This window comes from Tribolium castaneum, chromosome 5, assembly GCF_031307605.1.
Source record: "Tribolium castaneum strain GA2 chromosome 5, icTriCast1.1, whole genome shotgun sequence".
Taxonomy (NCBI): domain Eukaryota; kingdom Metazoa; phylum Arthropoda; class Insecta; order Coleoptera; family Tenebrionidae; genus Tribolium; species Tribolium castaneum.
The window spans coordinates 9,562,728-9,586,051 of record NC_087398.1 but is presented as its reverse complement, the minus strand read 5'-3'; the positions used below and the strand labels follow the sequence as shown (position 1 = coordinate 9,586,051).

General features: G+C 35.4%; 3 protein-coding genes across 5 annotated transcripts; all 3 read left to right on the top strand.

Annotated features, from left to right (window-relative positions):
• The first annotated feature begins 526 nt into the window (after positions 1-526).
• Positions 527-5,473, top strand: LOC659172 (uncharacterized protein). Of its 2 annotated transcripts, none has more exons than XM_008195027.3 (2): positions 527-875; positions 1,172-5,473. In XM_008195027.3, exons 1-2 carry the CDS (start codon positions 773-775, stop codon positions 2,470-2,472), a joined length of 1,404 nt encoding a protein of 467 aa, XP_008193249.1. In that variant the 5' UTR covers positions 527-772; the 3' UTR covers positions 2,473-5,473. The 2 variants fall into 2 exon arrangements, with proteins under 2 accessions (XP_008193249.1, XP_008193250.1); XM_008195028.3 differs by lacking the exon at positions 527-875 and adding an exon at positions 951-1,120.
• An 849-nt stretch (positions 5,474-6,322) lies between these two features.
• Positions 6,323-10,697, top strand: eIF4A (eukaryotic translation initiation factor 4A). Its single transcript, NM_001190719.1, has 5 exons — positions 6,323-6,367; positions 6,828-7,470; positions 8,751-9,202; positions 9,590-9,779; positions 10,362-10,697. The coding sequence occupies exons 1-4, from the start codon at positions 6,348-6,350 to the stop codon at positions 9,732-9,734; spliced, it is 1,260 nt and encodes a 419-aa protein (NP_001177648.1). The 5' UTR covers positions 6,323-6,347; the 3' UTR covers positions 9,735-9,779; positions 10,362-10,697.
• A 102-nt stretch (positions 10,698-10,799) lies between these two features.
• chic (chickadee) lies at positions 10,800-21,443 on the top strand. Of its 2 annotated transcripts, none has more exons than XM_064356531.1 (4): positions 10,800-11,064; positions 17,420-17,591; positions 19,962-20,061; positions 20,114-20,736. In XM_064356531.1, exons 1-3 carry the CDS (start codon positions 10,954-10,956, stop codon positions 20,057-20,059), a joined length of 381 nt encoding a protein of 126 aa, XP_064212601.1. In that variant the 5' UTR covers positions 10,800-10,953; the 3' UTR covers positions 20,060-20,061; positions 20,114-20,736. The 2 variants fall into 2 exon arrangements, with proteins under 2 accessions (XP_064212601.1, NP_001164136.1); NM_001170665.1 differs by having other exon boundaries at positions 10,807-11,064; positions 20,144-21,443.
• The last annotated feature ends 1,881 nt before the right edge of the window (positions 21,444-23,324 follow it).

Genomic DNA, 23,324 nt, shown 5'->3' with positions numbered 1-23,324 from the left:
GCGATATTCATTATTATGATGATCCCACTAAACTATAAAGCGGATTTTCTCTATCGTAACATTATTCCAGTTGGATAAAAAATATATCAGTTAATAACATTAATACTTTTTCTAAGCTGTACATTGCAGAAAGTAAAAAATATTTTAATCATGTAGGATTTCTCGAATCAAAGTACATGGTCGCGACAAGTGTTTTTAATTCTAATCTTATCAAACTGCAAATTTAACTTAAAAGACAGATTTAATGTTCGTAAGGCGCTACGATTCGTGCGTCACAAGAATTCAACAATAAATAATAAAAATATGTACCCAAATGTATTATGAAGTCATAATAAAACTTTCCAAATTACCGTGTTTTCGGTGCTTTTGAAAATTGGTTAATTTAATCGTTTACCTTCCCATCCATTTATACAAAAGATACACGTTTCATTATTTAACAAGATTATAATCTCAAGTGCCAAATAAAAAGTTTAATTCCTCAAATAGCTGCTTTTTTCATGATTGTCTAAATATAACAAATGTATTATCTGTTTTGTTGTGGAATCGTTATGTGGTTAATATTCCTCCTGATAACAAAGATCAATCAACCAGACCTCATTATTTGAAAGAACCACAAATGACCAACTCCAACGTTTCAGTAAAGGTTTTGTGTCACTTGAATCTCCTTGAGCATCAAACTGATTGAAAATGTAAACAATTTACGTGATAATTAATAATTAAACGGTTCGTCGAGTGCATAACATCAACATTCTCACCGGTAGTGTTGTGCACAATGCTGGAAAAAATGGACAAACCAACGATTCAAACCGGAAGCCGAATTAGCCACGTGTCTTATTACAATGCCTACAAGTACAGTTCACTCACTCAATTACACAGTAAGTATTTTGTTCACAGTACTCGAAATAATCAGATACTTAAAATTTGAAATTACCGCGCCAATGCGCGCGCATTTTTAATGACAGCTGATTTTCCACCAAACCACGAAATGTAAATAAAAAATCAATTAAAATCATATGCTAATTTTATCACTTAAAACTAATGATAAGTCGTGTTGTTGATAATTCGACGTGTTATTTAGCTGACGAATTCTAATGGGTGCTAATTGTTTTAGCGCGTTAAGGTTAGCACACGCTGGTGTGCTTTTGTGTTGTTAATTTAGTTGTTTTTGCAGAAATGGGCGAGATTCATGGGGCGAAACGAGTGGTGGCGTTTTTCTTACTAACGGCTGTGCTCCCCGCTATTTTAATAATAGTCCCACTTTACTTGAGACATAGTGTCTTCGCCGATGTGACCTACCCCGTGGCTGAGTCGGACGTGGTGGCAATCGTCGATGGCATGTCCTCAGTGTTTTGCAGCTCTCAGACGCTCCGAATGAACACCACGTTCAATGCTTTCCAACTAAGCGGAAAACCGAAACTGAGCCACAAACGCAAGCATATCAGACTGAAGAAGTCGATGCGGCTGCCTGACGACACGCTTGAATATTGGGGCTTTTTTCTGCTGAAAGGGGCCATTGTGAAGCTCCGCGTCTGCTCGCGGTACGAAGGCTCGCGGATTTTGGTCGTGCGAGGGGAGAAGAACTTGAAAACTTGCGGACTTTTACAACACAATTACAAGAAATATGGGGCCAAGATGGACGAGGAGCACAATCGAGTTAAAGTGACTTTTGAGAACGCGGCTGAAGTTATCGAAGTTGTTGATAATCACAAGGTTGACAAAAACACGGCTGCTGAGGATTTGAATGCTGAGAGTGTGGACACGTTTGTGAAGAAGCGACTGAACAAAGGTAAAAAGGTCCAAAATTCTAGTTTAGCAATAAATAAGACTGCTGAAAGTACCTTAACACATCACAAAAGACACGCCAGGCGGAAATCCCTGCAAAAATTACTGCTTGAAGAGGAGGAAGAAGCTAGGCCAAAGCGAGATATCGCAGAACTGGACGCGCATATAGCCCATGGCGGCAATGCCTTAAACACTAGTAGTTTGTTTTCGGAGGACAGCAGCGTCTCGAGTTTTGAGACCGATTTGCTCACATGTTACGACGGTCAGATTTTGCTAACACAGGGGTTTCCCCCGAGTCATCACTGTAATAACGTTCAATATCTGGAGAAGAGCAACCACATGATGACGCTCCATGAGGTGGCGACTGACGGATACTACTACTATATTTTTTACTCAGATAATGATATTTATTCGAACGATATACATGCTATTTTTGATATTTATAAGCCGACTTACTGGTTTGCGAACTCGTCAAAGGGGAACGACTGCATCAATCAAACCGAGTGTAATTTTCCCGTGTCTTTTCTATCGGACGAAACAGTGATCGTCGAGGTGCCTACACGTGACGGGATCGAACACGAGGGTGATGATATTACGTTGTTAGTCAGTACTTGTCATCCTAGAATGAGCGTGTATATGATTTTTCCAATTACTGTTCTCTTTCTCATTCTGGGGTGTGCATTTTTATAGTGTTGCATTTTATTTTTCTATGAAAAATTGTGATATTGTAATCGTAAGCCAATTGTATATTTTTAGATAAGGTTGTAAAAATAATTAGTGTGAAATATCTAGATGTGAAAGTACCGACAACAAATATTTTGTTAATATTTACACTACTGGAACTTCTGAACACTTTGTTTTTTAAAAATTGTGACATGTTTTTAAAGCAGATTAAAAAAAGTTTTTAGCTCATGGACCCGTTCAGCACAATAGTCCTGTTTTTATAAGGTAGAAGGCATGGTATACAAACTCATGTAGATCACCATTTTAAAAGAAAAGTGATGTAAGAAATTTATTTATCCACAATCACATTAAATTGGAGTTTTATCCACACTATGAAGCATATAAAGTAACTTTATTCCACTTTTGCCATAACAACCAGACAAAGCCTGTGAACATTTTTAATTTAACTTCGATTAATTTCATCTTGTTAATGTGATTAAATAACAAAAATTTAAACAAAATTTTAAAAAGTTAGGAAAACAACACTTGTGTGTTAAGACTGTCCAACAAACAGCTGAACAATTTTTTTCTTGTTACAACAAATGTAAAGAAATTGGTAAAATTAACAATTTTAGAGATAAGTTTAAATATTTTTTACCAAAAAAAATAAAAAATATTTTGTAAAAACCAATAATTTATTTAGAAACAAAATGGTTGTTTTAAAAAAAAAGAATACAGCCCAAATTATCATACATGTGTGGTCACTGGTCATCTCTGTGTTTTTTTTAATTGATGAGTGATAAACCCACATCTGACTTTAAAACTGTAGTAACATATATTCATAAAAATAAGATATTAGCTATTTCAAAACTATAAAAACGCCAACGTCGCATTTTCTCTCAAAATTAGCTATTATTAATTATTCATGCATTTCAAGAACATAATAGCTAATGTAATGTATACTTTCGATGGGAGATCTAACCATTCATAACTATTTTACAATTTTATTTAAAGAAATAATTGGTAAAATACGACGTTGGCGTTTTTATAGTTTTGGGACAGCTAATAGAGTGGATAAAAACAATGTTGTAAAGTTATCTTGAAGAACTTGTTAATCCTATGGCAAATGAAATATTTTTTTTCATATAATGTAATCATAGTCGGGTATGGCGGAAGCCAATTTGAATTGCATTTCTTGTATTGATAATAATGTGCACACAATAGCCAGAGCAACTCAGATCTTTGAACGAAATTGTTTGCCGGAATTTTTTGTATGAACGTGGAGGCGCAAAAATGTTCAGGCAAGACGCCCTGTCGCCTGGACATAATAATTATAATAATAATAATAAGAAGAAGAATAATAAATTTAGAGATGCAAATCGCCAATATGAAGGAGGACATTTTGCCAAACAAATCGTTAGAAGATTCGATGCCGCTAAACCTCAAGGTACAAATCTACTCAACCCAGCCATCATGACTCATGACTGTTAATGATGCTCCTTTTTATATTATTATAATTAGAAGATATATCGTTCATTGTGAGTGCAATTACTATTTGGACATAGAGAAATCGGTAATAAAATTTGAGTTGAACTGCTACGGCTAATGTGTAAACTAGCCTAACCGTTGGCTACTTCAATAGAAAACGCAGTTCAACTAAAATAGCGGCTAGTTTACAAACTAGTTAAGAATCTTGAAAGACAAATTGCTAGATAGTTTGTAAACTATACACGGCAGTTTGGCCAATATGAAAACCAAATTTTCTAGTAACACAAAACAACCAATGCTTCGGCTAGTTTACAAACTAGCTAGTTAATTTTACTAAATTAGCCGTCGAGTTGGGGTTATGAGATATTTTTATTTATGGGGTAAAATTCTTGAAAAGCAAGGCAAAACCGCGTGTAATCCTAATTTATTAATAAACACAGCTTTTACATCAATTTCAGAGACGGGAGCGTTTTAGCCTGTCGAAGCAATTTATCAGTCTTATAAAATCGTTACCTACATAAATTTGTATAGCATTTGTTGCATTTATCTTAAAAAACAGGACAGAAATCTTTTAATTGTGGTGCTGAACAGCCCCATGAGACTTTTTTAAATATTTTTTCAAAAAATATCAAAACCTTTAAAAAACAAAGCAGTGTTCTAAAGTGGTAAGGTAATTACTTGTTAATTGTTATTGTTACAATTTGTTATGGCTACATTAGTCCAAGATTCTTAAAAAAAAATTGAATGTGGTCAAATGAACATATTTGCATTCTTCTTGCGTTGTCATATTGATATTTTTATGTGAAACTTGAAACCATCAAATACGTGATTAACAAAGTTCAAAATACCAAAGTTTGTCACTGTTTTGTAGAGAATCTGAAACTTTGATTTTCGTAAAATCATAAAAAGCTCATCGTTTGATGGTGTTTATCTAGAAATTTTTGGCCTTGAAAATATTTACCTTAATTAATTTATTATTTATCTAATATTTTGGACTAATAAAAAGTCACTTCCTTAATTCCATAAATGTCGACGCTTAGATTACAATCAGAAAATATTTTTTTTCATTTAAAGAATAATAACTAAAAATTAAATTTATTTTTGTTGTAACAAAGTGAGTAGTGAGTGTTGTGACACATTTTCATAAGTACGATTAAAAAACTTTTTTTCGGTTTTTACTAAACTAGCTTTAATTTTTTTTTTCTAATTATCGGTCTAAAAAATGATTAAATATTCCAAAAATGTGTCAGAACTCAGTTCCGCATTTTTTGTTATATAAATATGTGCCAATATTTTTTTGAATTATGTTTAAATTTGGCCGTAGTGCAAACTTGATGCACAAAAAGTATTTTGTTACCTGTTACAATGTTGTTAGGTTTTTGTAGTTATTAAGTTCAGGTGCCACATCACAAATAAGGAGCTATTAATACTTCAAATGTGTTATTCTTAATATTGAACTTTTTTGTTCGAAATCTATAAATACAATTATTTGTACTGTTTTTATCTCAGGAATGAATAAATGTTGTATGTTATGAATGAACTTTTGATATTTTAATTTTATTATGATTTATGAATAATGTTTAGACCACCATTTTGAGTTGGAAAAGGAATTTTTTAAGGTAAGTATAATTTAACTAAAAAATGGATTCATTGAAAAGTTCATAGTGGTGTTAACGTAATGATTTTATTATTTATTTATTTATTTTTTTTTCATAAATTTATCTTCGGGATAAAATTATCGCACGATTGTAAAAGCTACATTTTGTCTAACAAATTCATTCTGGTGAATAATTTAATTTGTTAATATTTTTTAACAATTTTTATACTCTTTGATACAGGTTGAATTCATAACTGGTTGTAGTTTTTTCCATCAATATTTTTTAGCGATATTTCTTGTCACTTCCTAATGCGCGGGAAACGCACCTTGGCGCCACACCCCCGTCGTTTCATTAAATTTTTACTGACGTCATTGCATTTCGTGCTTTTTGTAATGTGTGTTTCGCAATAAAACGTAAAGAATGTCTTTTGTTTGTCTTTGGTGTCGTTTGACATAAATTATTTCAGGCAAAAATGACAAAATTCGTAGTGTAGATGTCAAGTAACTTTTAAATTTTCGCGCTGCGATTTGACAGTGAGGGCACTTCCGACGTGGGAGAACGGTACTACAACCTTCTTCCTCCGCACTAAAAAATCGCACGAGGTATTTGTACAAGTTTCCCGGATATTTTGACTAGCACAAGAGTCCGAAAGCAAACAATTGCCAAACGGGGATCAATTCTGTGGCACAAACGGGCCAAAACGGTGTGTAAGTGGTTTGTGGAAAGCCCCCAGTGTGATTTACCTTGGCGTAGGAATATAACACCTTGCATCTAGCAGCAGCAGTCTTTCCGTTTATAACTCAACGCGAGTGAATCATGTCAGTGAACGATAGAAGGTAAGTTTTGTTTTTTGACAATAATTAGGCCTTGTTTTATGTCAAAATGTGCGTTCCGACGTCGCCGTGACTGTATTTAGCAATTTGTTGGTGTCCGGGTGTCCCCAAGGCGTGTACTTTAGTCACTTTTGGTGGAATTTTTCGGCGTGAACTCACACCGTCCTCATGCCAACATGGCGCATAGATATCTTCCAGCGATTTTTAAATATTGCGGCTGTCGAGCCTCGCTTCAGGAAGTGGCGTGACGCGCTTGAGTCTGTCCCAAAAATAGATTCAGCCGCGGCCGCAAGCGTCCATGTGGGCATGAGGCGGCGGCGCCATGCGCCCCTTTCCTCGCCTTCCACGTGAAGGAACCATGTGGGTTATATAATGGGCCTGCCGAGGCCCCCTATGCACCAACATATGTTGCTCGGTTTCGCCTTCGAGTCAAGGTTGCTGATGTGCACTTTGGTGGTTTTAGAAATGAAGAATGGGACAAAAACGGTCCCGCCTCCGACAAGGAATCTCAGGCGTACGACGGCCCCCCGGGCATGGACCCCGATGGCGTCATCGACTCCAACTGGGACGAAGTCGTCGACAACTTCGATGATATGAACTTGAAGGAGGAGCTGCTCCGAGGCATTTACGCTTACGGTTTCGAGAAGCCCTCGGCCATCCAGCAAAGGGCCATCATACCATGTGTTAAGGGCCATGACGTCATTGCGCAGGCGCAATCCGGGACCGGCAAAACCGCCACCTTTTCGATATCAATTCTTCAGCAGATAGACACTTCGCTTAGAGAATGCCAAGCTTTGATTTTGGCTCCAACGCGAGAATTAGCACAACAAATTCAGAAAGTTGTCATCGCTCTTGGAGATTTCATGAGCGCCCAATGCCACGCGTGCATCGGGGGCACCAACGTTAGGGAAGATATGAGGAAGCTCGAGACTGGGGTCCACGTCGTTGTGGGGACACCGGGACGGGTCTACGATATGATCAACCGAAGGTCGTTGCGGGCTAATTTCATCAAGATGTTTGTTCTGGATGAAGCCGACGAGATGTTGTCTCGCGGGTTCAAGGATCAAATACACGATGTCTTCAGAATGCTCAACTCGGACGTTCAGGTAAATTATCCGTTTTACAATAAAGGCACTTTTTTCCTAGAATCATCATATTCTAAATATGTTTTAAGTACTGAAATTTCAAGTACTTTGTGTTGCCTAATTGATTTTTCAAACTGCTCTAATGATCCAGTTTAGTTCGGTAATGTACAAGTTAATGTACAAAATGACAAGTATTTACATTTAAAACAACTTAACAATGTTTAACCTTTGATTTTTACACAAGATAATAAACTCCATTGATAAGCTTCTTGAATTGATAACACCAATTAATCAGATTGTGTAAATTTCCTAATGTTTCTAGGGAGAAATGAGTGATTTTTTCCTAGTTTTTCAATAAAATAATTTGTTCATGAAAATCAGGTGGAGGTTGTTTTACCTGCAAACCCTTACCCTTAACTCTGCAGATGTTTAGTACTTTCAGTAAAGACATACTTACATTCTGTTTAGAACATGTGAAAATTGTTCGTGATTCAAATCGTTACAGTTTTTTGTTTTTGATGTTTTTAATTTTTATTGTTTTATTTTTATTTGATGGGTTAATTTTTTTATTCCTACAAAGTTTTGTTTGTACTTTTTTATCAATGTGTGTTTTTACGCCATTGGGTAACAAATTGGATTTGCACAACTTATGCTACAAAAAAATTATTTAAATTATATCGATTTTGTATTATTGCAGATTGTTATCTAATTTACAGTTGTTCAAGTTCGTATGGTAATAAATCTAAAACACAAGAACAGATACAAAAAAAATGCCCAGGAAAATTAACTGTTGTTTCGGAATGATTGAAAAGTGTGTGTAAATTTTTTTTTACGGAAATGTATTTGTACATTGAAAAAGTGAATAGTAATGTAACAACAGCACATCACGGGGAAGAAACCACTTACATTTAATTTTTGTGAGTTTTTCTTATTGTTTTAAAGAACTACCATAGCTTATTTTATTGCCACGACGACATGTTTTGTGTAAAATTGTATAAAACTTTAAAAAATGTGGGTTTGCTGTTGTCCAATTTTTGTCTTTCACTAAATTATACTTGTTCCAAAACGTTAACACTTGACCTTAACCTGCTTTATATTTGTCAGTATTGATTTACATTACACGCCTTACTGCTGCAGTTAGATCATTTGGAAAAGTCAGAAGTCAAATTAGTAACATGTAAAATCCTTGGTATTGAATATGAATGAAATTGTTTTCACCTCGTTCACTCTGCATAATATGATAAATGGAATTGTGGATCATTTGTCATAACTTTTTTATTCATAAACGTAATTATCTTCAGGTTATTCTTCTCTCGGCCACGATGCCTGCTGACGTGTTGGACGTAACGAAATCGTTTATGCGTAACCCCGTTCGTATCCTTGTGAAAAAGGAAGAACTAACCCTAGAAGGTATCAAGCAATTCTTCGTGTATGTTGAAAGAGAGGATTGGAAGTTGGAAACATTATGCGATTTATATGACACTCTGTCCATCACTCAAGCTGTTATCTTTTGCAATACCCGTCGTAAGGTCGATTGGCTTACTGAAAATATGCACAAGAGGGATTTCACGGTGTCAGCTATGCACGGTGATATGGAACAAAGAGAACGTGACGTCATTATGCGTCAATTTAGGACAGGATCATCTAGGGTTTTAATTACGACGGATCTGCTTGCCAGAGGGATCGACGTTCAACAAGTTTCACTAGTTATTAACTACGATTTGCCTTCAAACAGGGAAAACTACATTCATAGGTATGGCATTTTTATACACTTGATAAATAAACCAATCCTATATCTAATTGGTAAGGCATACGTAAGAGCTTCTATTTTTAAATCCATCTAAATACGCTGCTTTGGGCAATCGTAAAATGTGTTTATGTAAATTGTCGCGTAAAGACGCCCAGGAATAGATGGGGGAGCATTAAGCAAGACATAAAATTTTAATCGTTATGATGGCGATGTGTACAAGTTGATTTTGTTATTGTAGTTTTGCAGTCAACCATGCTTCAATGAAATTTCATATTTTTGTAGTCAAGTGTGGCCGTCAACGTTGCCAACTTAATTTCCAAGTTGATTTAATTGAAGCTTTTGTTGAAAAAAAGTTTGGTGCTTGTAATGGTTCGACTTTTCGTGTTGCAGGATTGGTCGTGGTGGCCGCTTTGGTCGTAAGGGCGTGGCCATAAACTTTGTGACAGAAGAGGACAAACGTACGCTCAAGGACATTGAGCAGTTTTATAATACCAAAATCGACGAAATGCCAATGAATGTGGCCGACCTGATATAAATGCGGTGTTGCTGTGATCCGACGTTGCCTAGAGTTTCTTTTGGTGTGAGTATTAGCTGCCCGTGCTCAGACTGCGACTTAATGCGAATATTGTGCGCCAATTCGTCTCTTTAGGCCAGCGCCGTATTCAAGCGCAGTGCTGCCTATCTAAATAAATATAAACTTTTTGAGTGTGTCAATTTTATATACATATATAAATATTTGTCGTTTCCCCTCTTTTGATTGGTTTAACCCATACTTGTATTAGTTTTTAGTTTAAATTATATTAGATAATTAGTATTTATAATTAAGGAGGCGCGCTCCTGTATGGGGGCTGCGGAGTATCCTGTTCTTTCCCTTCGGGGATTAGTCTTTGATCGGTTTCTTCTCGCCGCCTCCCGACAGTACTGCCGTCTCCACAGGGGTTTAGTTGGCTTCTGGAAAGGTTATTATAAATATAAAAGAATTAGAAGGAAACATCCTTACTGATCTGTGTTTAATGTTTGGAGATTTTCTTTTTTTGTATTATAACAAATAAAAGTGATGATGAAAAGTTCGACGTTTTATTACACCTCTCCAAGAACCAAAACCCTGAAATTATTTTGTTAGCTTGTCTTTGATCATACTTATACTCGTTCTTATTTCTAGGCAGCAACATACCTGTGGGATTTTGGAAAATAAAGATCTTTATTCCATTTTAATAAGTTGATCAGTGGTTTTGCTTTACCTAACTTTCCGTTACTTCCATAGTCCTTCACACAAGATTTTTATCAAGTTTTTCATTAAGGATATATTTTTTTATTTATTTTATTTGTAACTTAAAGACTGGCCACGGTAATAAACTATTTTCCAATCCAATGTTAACCATGTCATTTAATAACATCTTCATAAAAACTGCATTTGTATCAGCTGTACTTGTAAGAGTATCATTTACGTTCATTTTCTTTGTACTTATCATTTCAATAAAGTTTGTGTTGTAAAAAACCTCGTAATGTCTCGCTTCCTCAGTGTTCTTATTGGAAATAAATTTGAAGATCGCGCCTTTCCGTTTGTTACGTTGGCAACGCGCAACTTGTTTTGCGACTGCTCAGTTGTCAACCGATACTTCCGTTACTGCAATCCTGTTCAGACAACTATTCGGCTTCAGTTAGCTGAAATTGCTGTGCGGCAACTGCTGTATTTGTTGCAAATTAGTGTTTGCTTCGTGTGTGGAGTGATAATTTAATAATATTTAATCAAAATGAGCTGGCAGGATTACGTAGATAAGCAACTCCTGGCTTCAAGATGTGTAACAAAAGCCGCCATCGCAGGACATGATGGCAATATCTGGGCCAAATCGGAAGGATTCGACGTAAGTTGCCCCCATTTAGTCCCGTCATTTGGCCCCTCGAGGCCGACACCCGGCCACGGCGATTTTTCCGAACAAAAGAGCGACAGGGCTTGGTCCCCGTTCGGGGCGATTCCGCCGAAATCCCGCGGGATCGCGCGTCGGGCGACCGGGGCCCAGGGGCTGCCCGTGGCACAGAGCGAAAAACCACGGGTTTGTGTAAAAATCGGGATTTTGCAGAAATTTCTCAAAGTGCCGGCCTAAATTCAAGATGGCCGCCGGTTTATGCGACGTGTAGAAATTATAAGTGGCCACCGCGGTATTTGTCGCCAGTGGCGTATTTAGGAATTTCGGAGGGGGCCCTCATCTGTTAACAAAAAAACTGCATTTCGGGCAACTTGCACAAGCTGAAAATTTTGTCTTAAACTTATATCAACGCCACCAGGAGGCCCTCCCTGACTGGAAGTCATCTGTTTCTCTTTGTACTGCATTGATCTTTCATTCGTTCAATTTTTAAAATAGTTTGCATCCAAGAAAGAAGAAATATGTGAATATTGTTCATGGACTTTGTTGAAATCATCTTGACTTGATATTTTTACGAGCTATGCGGAATTTCGTTTTTTTTACATGGCCCCCCTGTGCCCCCCCGGTAAATGCGCTACTGTTTGTAGCTACCAGCTGATAGAGCCAGGAATTCGGTGGAAATAAATAGAGTTCGCCTTTTTTAGAGCCGGACAGTGCACTTGCGACAGTGGGATTAATTTGAATCGAATTCGTTTCGAAACCAGTTTACGGGACATCGAGACCTTTGTTAGGGTCTGCCTGGTGTCCATAGTTGGCAATTCGCGTTCGGAATCAATTTGGTTTGTTTATGTTGGAAAAAGTCTTAATTGGGTCCGTCTTAATTACGACGGTTTATCGCTTTACGCTCGATGGAAGTGGATATTATTTTTTCCGTTCCGTTGCGCCTATATTGTAGTATTAATCGTTCCCCCATTCATGGCAGTCGATGAATAGACGACCAACGCGAGGGGGTGGATAGGCTTTTGCATGCACCACGTTTATTGATCGTCATTCAGACGACGGTGACGGTCATTGAGCTCCCATCGTAGCCTTAACCTTCGGCCGAGTGTTTATCAAGGCTTCGCCAATTTGAACACCGTGCCATCGTTAGATACAATTAAACAATCTTTTATTTATAAACTTTCAAAATTTCAAAATGACTTCCGGAGATGCCGCCGCCAATAAACAGTGTCTGAATGTTGGTTGCACCTTGCAATGAACCTACAAATTTAAAACAAATTTCATTGAATTATTCAACAACAGTTTCCTGTTATGATTTCCCCCCTTCAATCCTGATGACTCATCCTATGAAAACTTTGCATTGTCTGCCGATATTTTCTCAAAGCCTCTTTGGAAACTGTTGTGTTAGTTCAGTTTCCTTTCAATGTTTATCACAATTTATTGTCCACATGACACACCGTATTTCATATTGTCACGTACAAAGATAACTGCAAGTTTTGTTATATATAGCATAGTTATCAATAGTGTAAAACATGTCGATTCTCTCTAATGAATTTTCCGTCCGTGATAATTCGCTTTGTTCAACCACCAGACTTCACTAAATCCGATTAATTCCGGCGTGAAAGTTTAAAATTGCTTGGTTAAGACTTGGAAAGTCCTGTCCGGAGTTATGTTGTGATGGTAAAAAAATAAATAAAAGAAATAAGTTTTTGTCTACGTGGTTAAGTTTTAGAAGAAATTTAGTGTTCTAGAAGTAGATTAGAGATCAACTCTCCGACAAGTGCATTTTTTATCTTGTGTAAATTAGATAAACATTTATCTAAACGTCAATTTTTGTCTAATGATCCGTCACTTTATTTCAGCGTGGAATACAGTAGAGCTAGATTTCAAGGAACCAAATTTTTTTAATGTAGATATTTTTTTATAAATTATATAAAAAATAATTGGCGCTTAATAAGTTTCATAAAAGATCGGTCTGCAGAACATTTAATTGCACATTAAATGGTCACCTAGTTTACTGAAATTATTGTATGACTTCACTTGAAAATTTAATTGATAAGAAGCTGGTCTTTCTACCAAAAAGTACGTTTTCGTCTTTTTTTTACTGAAAAAAAAAATTGTGTGGGCATTTTTCTAGTCGGTTCACTTCGAGGCTGGAGTTCCCACTTGTGATTTGTTTAAGATGTAGTTTTAGTTTGCTTCAAGTAATGGGTTGTTAAAGATTAGCAAACATCCACTTATGCGATAAGGTGATACCTGACACCAGAATGTGTGCTGCCAAAACAAAATTAATTTGGATTGTTGTGCCACAAACGTTAAAAATAAACGCATTCCTTACAAATTGTCACTCCACCTTTTGTGTCACCCTCACGCCAAACAAACAATTTGCAACACTTGAAACAATAATACTGTTACGCAATTTAGTGGAAAGTTTAAATCGTGATTTGATGATTTCGGAGACCGATTTTCCAATAGCAAGCGCGGTAATTTGCAAATTGTCACAACTATTGGTTTAAAATGTTATTACTAGTTAGACCTTTGAGGTCAGAGTTCGATGGCTGGTGGTTATTTCTGTAGTCTTCGTCATCACTTCGTCTTTATTGTTTTGTCAAGAGAAAATGAAATTGACCAATATTGTTTTTTGCACTAATGTCTGGAAGTAACGTTGATCTCAACTCTTGAAAGATTTATCAAGAATACGATATTCTTGTTATCATCTAATAATGACTTCTTTAATTTTAATGTTCTGGCGACCAGTAGTCTGTTTTTGTGTGATGACGACTATCAGAGTGTGTAATAAAATAAACATGCACTGTGCATAACATTAAACTGGTTAGTGTTGATAATTTGAAAGTTGTCCCTCATGTTTGTCACTTATCAACATGATGTTTCTGAGTCTTTTACCGTTAATTCGTCATGATTAAAATAATTAGCAAGTGACGTCATGACTCTTGATAATAAAATATTGTATTCGATTATTTGCTTGTTTTTTGTTGTGGTACAGCATATGTTACTTGCAGATGCAGTTATGCTTTGCAAGTGTCAAATCTTTGCTGTTAGATTAACATGGATTGTATCACAGTGCATTCGTTAAGGTGCAGGAATGTGTTGTATTATGTTCCATAACATATTAAAAACTGTGCAAAGTTTTGTTGATCTTTTGATTTTGACTGTGGGGGTAATAATAAATAATTGAGTGTTGGTTCAATAGCGCTACTGGTGTTGATATCAGTATAACAGGATGTGACTGACAAGGGAATTCGTGGTGTATCCATAATTAAACGGAAGTATAACTAAAATAAGATAAACATCCCGTCAACGATGTTGTACATTATAACCACTAGCTACCTATGCAGTTTTTACATGTTTGTTTTATTCATGAGGCACGTGTCAGGTATAGGTTTAATAATAATTTTTGGGTAGCTGAGGCACTGTAAACTAATTTAAGTTTGGCTAACATTTATATCACGTCCTCAAGTAAAAACATGAAAATGAAATATTCAGTATTTTATTTGTTTCCTGGAAAGTAATAGATGGATAGAAGCGTCTGTAGTATTTAATTACAACCCTTTCGTGTTACAATCAATCTAAATTGAGTTCTGTCAAGGCGTCGTCTCTACCATTGTAATAATAAAGATAACATATGCTAACGAGGAACGTCGTGGTTAAGTTACTTAATAAACTTAACTTTTTGTATGTACATGTGTAATAATAAGTTTGTTAACAACAAAAAGGTCTACAATATTTTCTATGTAACTCTTGTATTTAATTGCTTGGGAATCAGTGCCTATTAAAAGTAACAATATAATTATTGTTTTGATTTTAAATTATGTTACATGAGGTTATCGATATATTTAATTAATTACTGTTTATTAAAGCTTGTCGCTGTCTATTCACTGCGAACTAGATGCAGGTAGGAGTTATTTATTTAAACAATTCATGGTACAACTCACCAAACATTAATGTCAGTTTTATGAATTATGACACCGGTTTAATCATTGGCCTCGACCGGTGGAGAGTAGAATCACGTTTTTCAGTTGGAGACAACGGACTTGAATTTTGTATTTTTGTTATGTATTCATAACGGCATTATTTTTAATCTACCAAAAATTCTTGCTTAGGAAAGTGAAGATTACTAGATGACACCTCTTTTAAAAGGTGTAGCTTACAGCTTTCTTTTTGATATTCTTAGTAGTTTTATTATGTTTTCAAAATTTATCTTTTATGGATTTTATAAATTTTTAGTAATTTTGTCGTAGTTGTATCTATTTTTATTTTTTTTACTAAGTAAATGCATTGTATTTGTTTATCTCAATGTAATGAGAGAATTTTCTCGGACTTCCTCTATACTTTAGTACATACAGCGTCTTTGCTCAAGTTTCTGAGTTGCTCCTGGCTACACTATGATTTATTAGTATTAGCGTATCCACCTGAAAGGAAAGTTACTGATATTGTGAAGTATATTTTTTTATAATAAATCTAAGTACTAGTTAGTAAACAAAATAGTAGTTCAAACATCAATTAGTGAATATCTGTGTCAGTATTATGTGTACGAAATCTTAATATTAATATGTATTCCAGTGAATTCTATGGATAATTTTTTAATTTATAGCTATTGAGAATGTTTGATAGAATGTGTGCATTTTTATAGTCACTTAATGTCAATAGAAGTTGTTATTAGAAAGGTGCACATTACATAATTTTACTGAAGTATTTTTTCCCATCATTAATTTTAGAGGAATAACTAAAACGTATGGTTCTATTCCTATGAATACCCAAAAAAGAGCTATTATTTTGTTGAATTTCTTTAGACAAAAAAATTGGGCATTAGTTTATTTCTTCTTCAAATTATACTTTAATTATGACAATGGTTACCCTTCTTACTTAACCAGTATTCAACCAAATAGTTATATTATTCATTAAAATGTTTTTGAATGAAGTATGTGTTGTGTGGGACATTCTATTTTTAGATTTTTTTGTTTTTTCCTCGAAAATACTTATCCAAATTCCAAAAGCAACTGTTATTCTTATTAGATACATCCAACCACTTACACGTGTTGACTCCAACCTTTACACACCTTTGAGCATTCTACCTGACGACCCTATGATTTATTAACTTGCAGACAAGTTCTATTGTATCTTCACAAATAATTGAACGAGATGTATAGGTCACACTTTTACGATTCATTCCGTTCACAACAGACTATAAATGAATAAGTTTTTTCATTTTTAAACCATTCATCAGCACAGCAGAACTTATTTAAAAAAGCGAAATCACTTGAATAATTTCATAATCGTGCACTTTCCTTAGCGAAATTGGAATGTGATGCAAGTTTATGAGTGCATCTGGCGTAAAACGTTCGGATAACTAGATTTTAATTGGTTTCGTTTTGGTCAAGCTGCTTTGAAAGTAAATCATTTCTTTTTATTTTTGAATTGTTTATTCACGTCGCGTGTTGAGCGATTCGCGTCAAGGTCTTCAGGTTGCTGTACTAATTCAATCAAAATGGTGAAAATATCGAAAACGTGCAGCTTGCTTTCAATTAAAACATGCACTCTAATGAAACAAATGTCGACCAAATGCTCATAATCCCTCAACCATTCGAGGTTTGAATCTAAAACCAAAAGATTTAGTGCAACTGTGGCCATATCGCTAGAGGTGAAAGTTGGGAAACTCGTAGGTCCTTGATGCTTTTCTCGTTGACCTAGTGGAGAAAATCAGCCAAATGTACTAAAACTGCTTGCCAAAAATAATAATGGAACGGCAAAAATAGTTAAATTTGGAATTTCTGACTGTAATGTAAATATAAAGAGGCGATTTCCAGTCGGACTGAGGGATTTAATTCTTGTTCTGCTCCCCTATAATTAGGAAGGAGTCCTCGGAGGAACGATAAATGCAAGGCGAGGTTGTCGGTGTTTATCATCATGATTGTATTACGACCAGAAAGGTCGGTTGAATTACATGACCTTTGGAACGACTCCTTCACCGAAGATTTTTTTCCCGAGATTGGTCGCGCCCCCATCCCATTTTTAATCGCATTTCTTTTTGCTAAACGTCATTGTTATCTGTTTGCCAGATGTTGCCACCAGAGAAATAAAAAACGGTCTATTTGTCTCTTATATGGAAAACGTTGAAAGTCGCGCCTCTGGTAACTGAGCCAAGGGAACGACGATGACGCAGTCGACGGTGTGTCGTTTGTGTGACTCATTTCGACGGACATATGTTGCGAGGCGCCGCCGGTTTGAATTCAAACGTAACGATTTAATCCCCACCGCGAGATTGCGAAATTTTTGCTATTTTCGAGTCCGAATCTGGAGCGAGAAATTTAACGGTTTGTATTTTCATCTGTTGCAGGTTTCAAAAGAAGAATTAGCCAAATTGGTACAAGGTTTCGAAAAACAAGATATTCTTACGTCGTCCGGTGTCACCTTAGCCGGCAACCGATACATATATCTTTCCGGGACGGACCGCGTCATTAGGGCCAAATTGGGAAAGGTTGGAGTCCATTGCATGAAGACGACACAAGGTGAGTTGGAGGAAAACGCGGTGAATTATTTTCGTTGACGGGTCAACATACCATCTGGAAAATGTGCGAGCAAGGAAGGTGTGCCAGTTTTCGCCCACTCATGTGCTCATTCGAAATGTTTCCTTAAAAAAATACTACAGCTTCGGAGAAGCAAATGAGTAATTTGTTAATGACGATGCGCTGAATTAAACGACAAAGTAATGACGTGTTTATGAATTTTTAATGGTGTATAACCTTTCCGACTTGAGTTGTTGGTGCTATATGAGATTTTTTACGTATAGTTTGGTTTGGTAAAGTGGTTGTAGCGATTCGGTTACGGATTCTTTAAATGATATTTTGTCAGCACCGTTATTTGAAGCAGCGTCAACCATGTAATTACGTGTAATGAGCCTGTCAAGATTTCTGGAACTGATAGTGCAATACACGGATTTTTTGGTGTAAAATTGCTATAATTTTATTTAATTTTTTGATGTTTTATTTTGTATTACGTTATTTTTCTATTTCAGAGTTAAATAAAACGTTATTATAGGTAACGAAGTTTAATTGAAGGGAAATTTGTAGTGTTTTTCAACAAAGTTTTGCTTCTTATTAGAGAAATCGAAGAATTACATGTAGTATTAATTTTCATGAGTTATTGTTATTAGAGCAAAAAAGTTTTTGCTTTCTAGATACAAGCGCATACCCCCTATATTGATGATGATAATGAAACTACATACGAATTTTAATAGATAAGAAAGTACTCCCACAAATTTTAGTTAGTTATTATTATATGGAACGAAAAATTTCACTAAGAATTTTGAATTATTTGCATTGGATCAAATTAATCATCTACGTAAATTTTGAATAAATAAACGATCTTTTTATATCGAATGTCCCACGTGAGACTTGGCGGCTCCGTGTAAGGCATCAAATATTAAAATTTCTGTTTTTATTAATTTGTGCATAGCTATTGTACAGTTTATCAAGGATAATTTTTGTTACGAATAAACAGCAGGACTCTGTATATACGAATTTTATTCTGTTAATCACACTAAATTAAAATTAAGTTCGAATCAAGGAGATGCAAATATAAATAATGTTCTTTAGGTCATTAAGAATCGTTATTCGTATGCTATAAAAAGCACAGTGAGAAGTACACGCTAAATATACCTACTTCGGCTAAACGAATTTTTTATCCTCGAGCAATAGATTACTGACACACTCAACTTCATCAGTAAATCGTAGACTTTGAGAAGCTGACCTAGCTTTGTAATTTCATTTGTAACTCAGATTTTTAGGAGGAAAAAAATGAGAAAGAATAAATTTCGTAAGTTTAAATTATTAAAAAAATTTAGACCGAAGTTACGTTTTTGAAAGAAATGTGAGACGTGGACTTTTCTTTGCTTTGTTGAAGGTTGTTTTTGATGAGTGTAGTAAAAGTTTTTCTCCCATGCGGGTTCAAAATGATTTGAGGTGTTGGTGATTTTTAATTTAACTTTTGTAATATCAGAGAGTTAATGCATATTTTGGTAAGGGGATTAATTACTATGATTTTGAAAGCATTTACAATTTAATACAGTTTGCGTGTTATTTATGCGTAACGAAAGCTTATCGGTAATGATTTATGCAAAAATAATTCTGAAGCGTGAGTTTTAAATCGTATCGCACTACGAACAAACTTTTTCTGGGGTTAGACTGCAGAAAGTCAACGAATATTCAAATGTGTACATAACAAGCCGCAAGCAAATTGCTTTTTTCGTAAATCGTGAAATGTTAAAATATTCCAATGTTTCTTGACGTAACGGTTTGCGGATCGCGAAAATTGGCTGCGGCCCAGTTATCTAATAAAGGATAAAGTGATTTACTTACAAACGTTGTTTATATCTTTTACGTTAGTTCAATAAAGCTGCGTGTCGCGAATTAAGTTTGATTAACTTATCTAAGGATGACTATTTGACGTACCGGTAACTAAACACTGTTGTGTGCAATTTTGGTCATGGTAAAAGCGTGAGATAACAAACTATTTAATATTGGTATGTAAATATAGGAATTTTCACTATTTATAGATTTAAAACTTACTCATGCTATTGATAAAAAAGTTGTGTAATCTTGTTTTATGGCCTTTGAAGTTGTTTTATAGACGAGGGTGAGCATTTCAACGTGCTTGCTGTTAATTTTAAATTAGCCCCGTGTCGTGAGATTAATTTAAGTTGTAGTAAAGTTTGCAGGTTTGGAGCGAATTCATTTAAAAGTTCGAGTTATAATTTTTCTTGTTTCGGTTTTTATAATATTCGTCTTGTTCTGAATCAATACAATCGAGGCGTGCATTGAACCGAGGAAAGTCGCCTTTTGCGTTTTATTTGTTTGCATAATTGTTTTCTGTTGTTTCAGCCGTTGTAGTATCCCTTTATGAAGATCCCATTCAGCCTCAACAAGCGGCGTCGGTTGTAGAAAAGCTAGGTGATTACTTAATTACCTGCGGATACTAGAGGTAAGCGTTTGGCTGAGGGAATGATTAGTTTTGATAATTTTGTTGAAAAAAGCGTGGTTCGTGATTGGGGCGTTTGTTTCAGATAGTGTGGGCCGCTGCAAGACAGCAATTGCCATGCGGCGACTATTATAATATTACAAAAGTTGTATTTTTTTCATTAACAGCGAACAGCAATGTGTATATTTGAGTGCATAAACAAGTCTAAGTATAAGTCTTACAATTCACTTTAGGAACGGTTGATTTCCTTTGAAGATTCATTATACGCGTGATCATTGATTTTGATTTTCATTGTTCCCATGTAGGTTATTTTATAAGCATTCTGTGAAACAACTTTGAAAAAGCAACACGTTCCTTCTGTTATTTTTTGTAGGTATTTAATTTTGGCGTCGATGCAGTGCTTATAAGGTAGTCTACTTTGATTTATTTATGATTTTTTAGACTGTGGTCAAATACCGATCATTGTTTTAGGGATATTTAGGATACTTTCTTAAGTTGGACTCGTGTTTCTCAGACGTATTCCGCCGCGAGCGGAGTATTTTTGAAAAACTCTGTCATTATTTTTAATTATTTAAAATAAGCATTTCGTGTTAGCTTTTCTTATACCATTGCTATCTCTAAATATTTGATACTGAGAAATTACAGTTAGGGTTTTTTAATAAAAAAATCTCTAGTCCCGCTGTTCTCTTCTTTAATTATTTCCTTACCTCTTACCCTTCAACCTGAAAGCTTTGTACCGTATAGTGTATGAAATTATTGGATGTGAAAACTTTACCCGTTCGTGGTGTTTTGCCCTTTAAAAAAGCGAGAAAGCGATCGTTTTGTTTCCAAAAAGCACAAAAATATGCCAAGTCTTCATGGTAAGGTTTTTGTATTCCCTGATTTTGTAGCAATTCCCACGATGGTTTCAGCAATATTTTGTTTGTGTTCTTGCTTGTTCATGTCAGTAATCTTGTGCTATATGATTGGTGTGAATTAGTCTTTCTTCTCGTCTCTCTAAACCTAATCTAAATTCCAGCACTAGTTTTATTGCAACAACACTTGGTTGAAGAACGGAGCATAACGTTGAAATTTGTGATAATTTTAGAATTAGACAACAGTTTTGACAGTATTCGACTTCCTTGTGACTGTTACACCAATCAGAAAATAACATGCAACGAGTCATTCCACATCCGCGCCGCGGGTGTCCAATCGCTCGTTGCACGCTGCTGTAATATTGTTGTAACGCGTTAAATGCTCATATTGTCCTTTTCATTGTAAGAGACGTTTATTTTTACCTCTTAATTTTTAAAATCGGAAAGTAGCTTTGTAAAGTTTTTCTGATATAATTCGCGAGGGATATTGTGTATCTAAATGAAAAAACATAATAAATTTGTATTATAAAGCCTCGCTTTATTTCTGCTTCCCAACCACGTACTCCTTGTCTCCAGCGGATGTGGACGCAGTGACTAACCGGCATTTCCGTGTACGCCCATCACAATCGACGAATTTACTGCTCAGGGACCGATACCTCGAATTCCGCGGTTAATTTTAGAATTCAATAAATGGATAAAATTGCAAGAAAGGAACGATCTCGAGCTTCTTGTAAGTTGACGCGTAAGCAGGTCATTAGCATTCGGGCGGCTGGAGAAAGGTAAGTGTCTTGGGGAGGAAATGCATCCGTGTGCCGTGTCGACCGGCGCTGACTACGCCCTGGAAGTCTGGATCGATGCCACAGACGCGTCGGTAGTTACCATGAGAATTGTGCCTCGTGGGGTAACGAACCGACGGTATTGGCCGTTCCCATACTTCCAACGGTGACAAAACACCGAAATCAATGAAACAATAAGTGCTAAAAGTCGCTTTGATCGCACCTGAATATGCTAATCTTGAATGACTCAGTCTAATGTGTTTTACTACACATTTATTATTATCAGAATGATGCTGGGTAATACATTATATCGCGACTATCATCCATCTTTGCAGCTCACTTAGTCGCAAGCTCTTTGTTAAATTGGGAATGAGGACTAATTTTGAGCTAAATGAATTTACGTTGACAACACATAAGATTGAAACGTCCTGAATTTTTTTTCTGTGGACGAAAACAGCGGCAAAGGATAATTTGTTGTTTTAATGAAAACAGCTAAAACGACGATCGCGTTGGAACAAAACAGTTTTATTCTGTAGATAATTGAATTTTATATTAAATAAAATTTCTGCTTTGTGTATCCTGTTTCAACTCGATCTGAACAGTACAATTTCGTGTTGGACTGTTTGTTCAATACTTTGCGAAAAGTAAACATCTCGATAAAATATAAAAAAGCCATTTTGCCGAAGTTAATTTGGTAGACACGAGTCAATATTGCAATTTAAACTCGGACAACAGTGCCATTTACAACAATTTAGTTGACGATTTGGGTCTTGCAATATTCAAAACCGTTTGGTTTGTGGGTGATTACTTTAGAAGCTTTATAACTTCCAATGTAGGCCCGAAAAAAATACCCTGTATTGATAATGCAATTAGCTGATTACAAATTATAACTGATGCGACATTTGAAATAAAAATCGCAGTCGATATCCGATAAATGTATGCAATTAAATTAAATTGATTGCATTATGCTTTGGTCAGTGTTCCACTTCTTGCAACTAAAAATAGTTGGGTATAATGACATTATTACAAAACGTACTAATTAAATTATTACACTGATACATGAATGCAAATATTGCAATTAGAGATAATTTATTTTCTCAATAAATTTAATGGAAAGAAGAAAAAAAGTTCAACATTTTTACAAATTAATTACCGTTTTCGTGCTTGCAAGCAAAAAATTGTTCGACTGAAGAAAATGCTCAACAAAAGTGCGATTTGTTACTGTAAAGGTAATGTTGGAACACATCTAAATGTTTTTTCAGCAACAATTTTCTTGGGTTCCTAATAAGTCCTGAAGGATTTGCATTACTGATATTTTTGGCGAATACCTCTTCGAATCTCTGTCATCCTAATACTACTCCTGACACATCTACAATTTTTTAAAATAGGTATTCAGCAAAAAATTATGATTTTGCAAATAACTCCTGATTCGCAATTTTTGGCAAAAATAAGGATAATTCGAATGCGCCTTTTTGTTTATTTTTGGATGGTTTTTGATTACATTTTTTGCGAGAAATTAGCAAGCGTACCTACAGGTGCACTTACAAACTCCTTCGTTCCACTTATCACTTGTTAATAGGCAGTAAGTTTTCTAAAGCAGAGTACATATTATTAGCCTAGTTACATCAGACAAGGT

Coding starts and splice junctions, on each gene's coding strand:
- eIF4A (NM_001190719.1), top strand. CDS start 6,348: ATGTCAGTGAACGATAGAAG. Junction 6,368..6,827: donor ATGTCAGTGAACGATAGAAG/GTAAGTTTTGTT, acceptor TGGTGGTTTTAG/AAATGAAGAATGGGACAAAA. Junction 7,471..8,750: donor TGCTCAACTCGGACGTTCAG/GTAAATTATCCG, acceptor AATTATCTTCAG/GTTATTCTTCTCTCGGCCAC.
- LOC659172 (XM_008195027.3), top strand. CDS start 773: ATGCTGGAAAAAATGGACAAACCAACGATTCAAACCGGAAGCCGAATT. Junction 876..1,171: donor TTCACTCACTCAATTACACA/GTAAGTATTTTG, acceptor TTGTTTTTGCAG/AAATGGGCGAGATTCATGGG.
- chic (NM_001170665.1), top strand. CDS start 10,954: ATGAGCTGGCAGGATTACGTAGATAAGCAACTCCTGGCTTCAAGATGT. Junction 11,065..17,419: donor CCAAATCGGAAGGATTCGAC/GTAAGTTGCCCC, acceptor CATCTGTTGCAG/GTTTCAAAAGAAGAATTAGC. Junction 17,592..19,961: donor TTGCATGAAGACGACACAAG/GTGAGTTGGAGG, acceptor CTGTTGTTTCAG/CCGTTGTAGTATCCCTTTAT.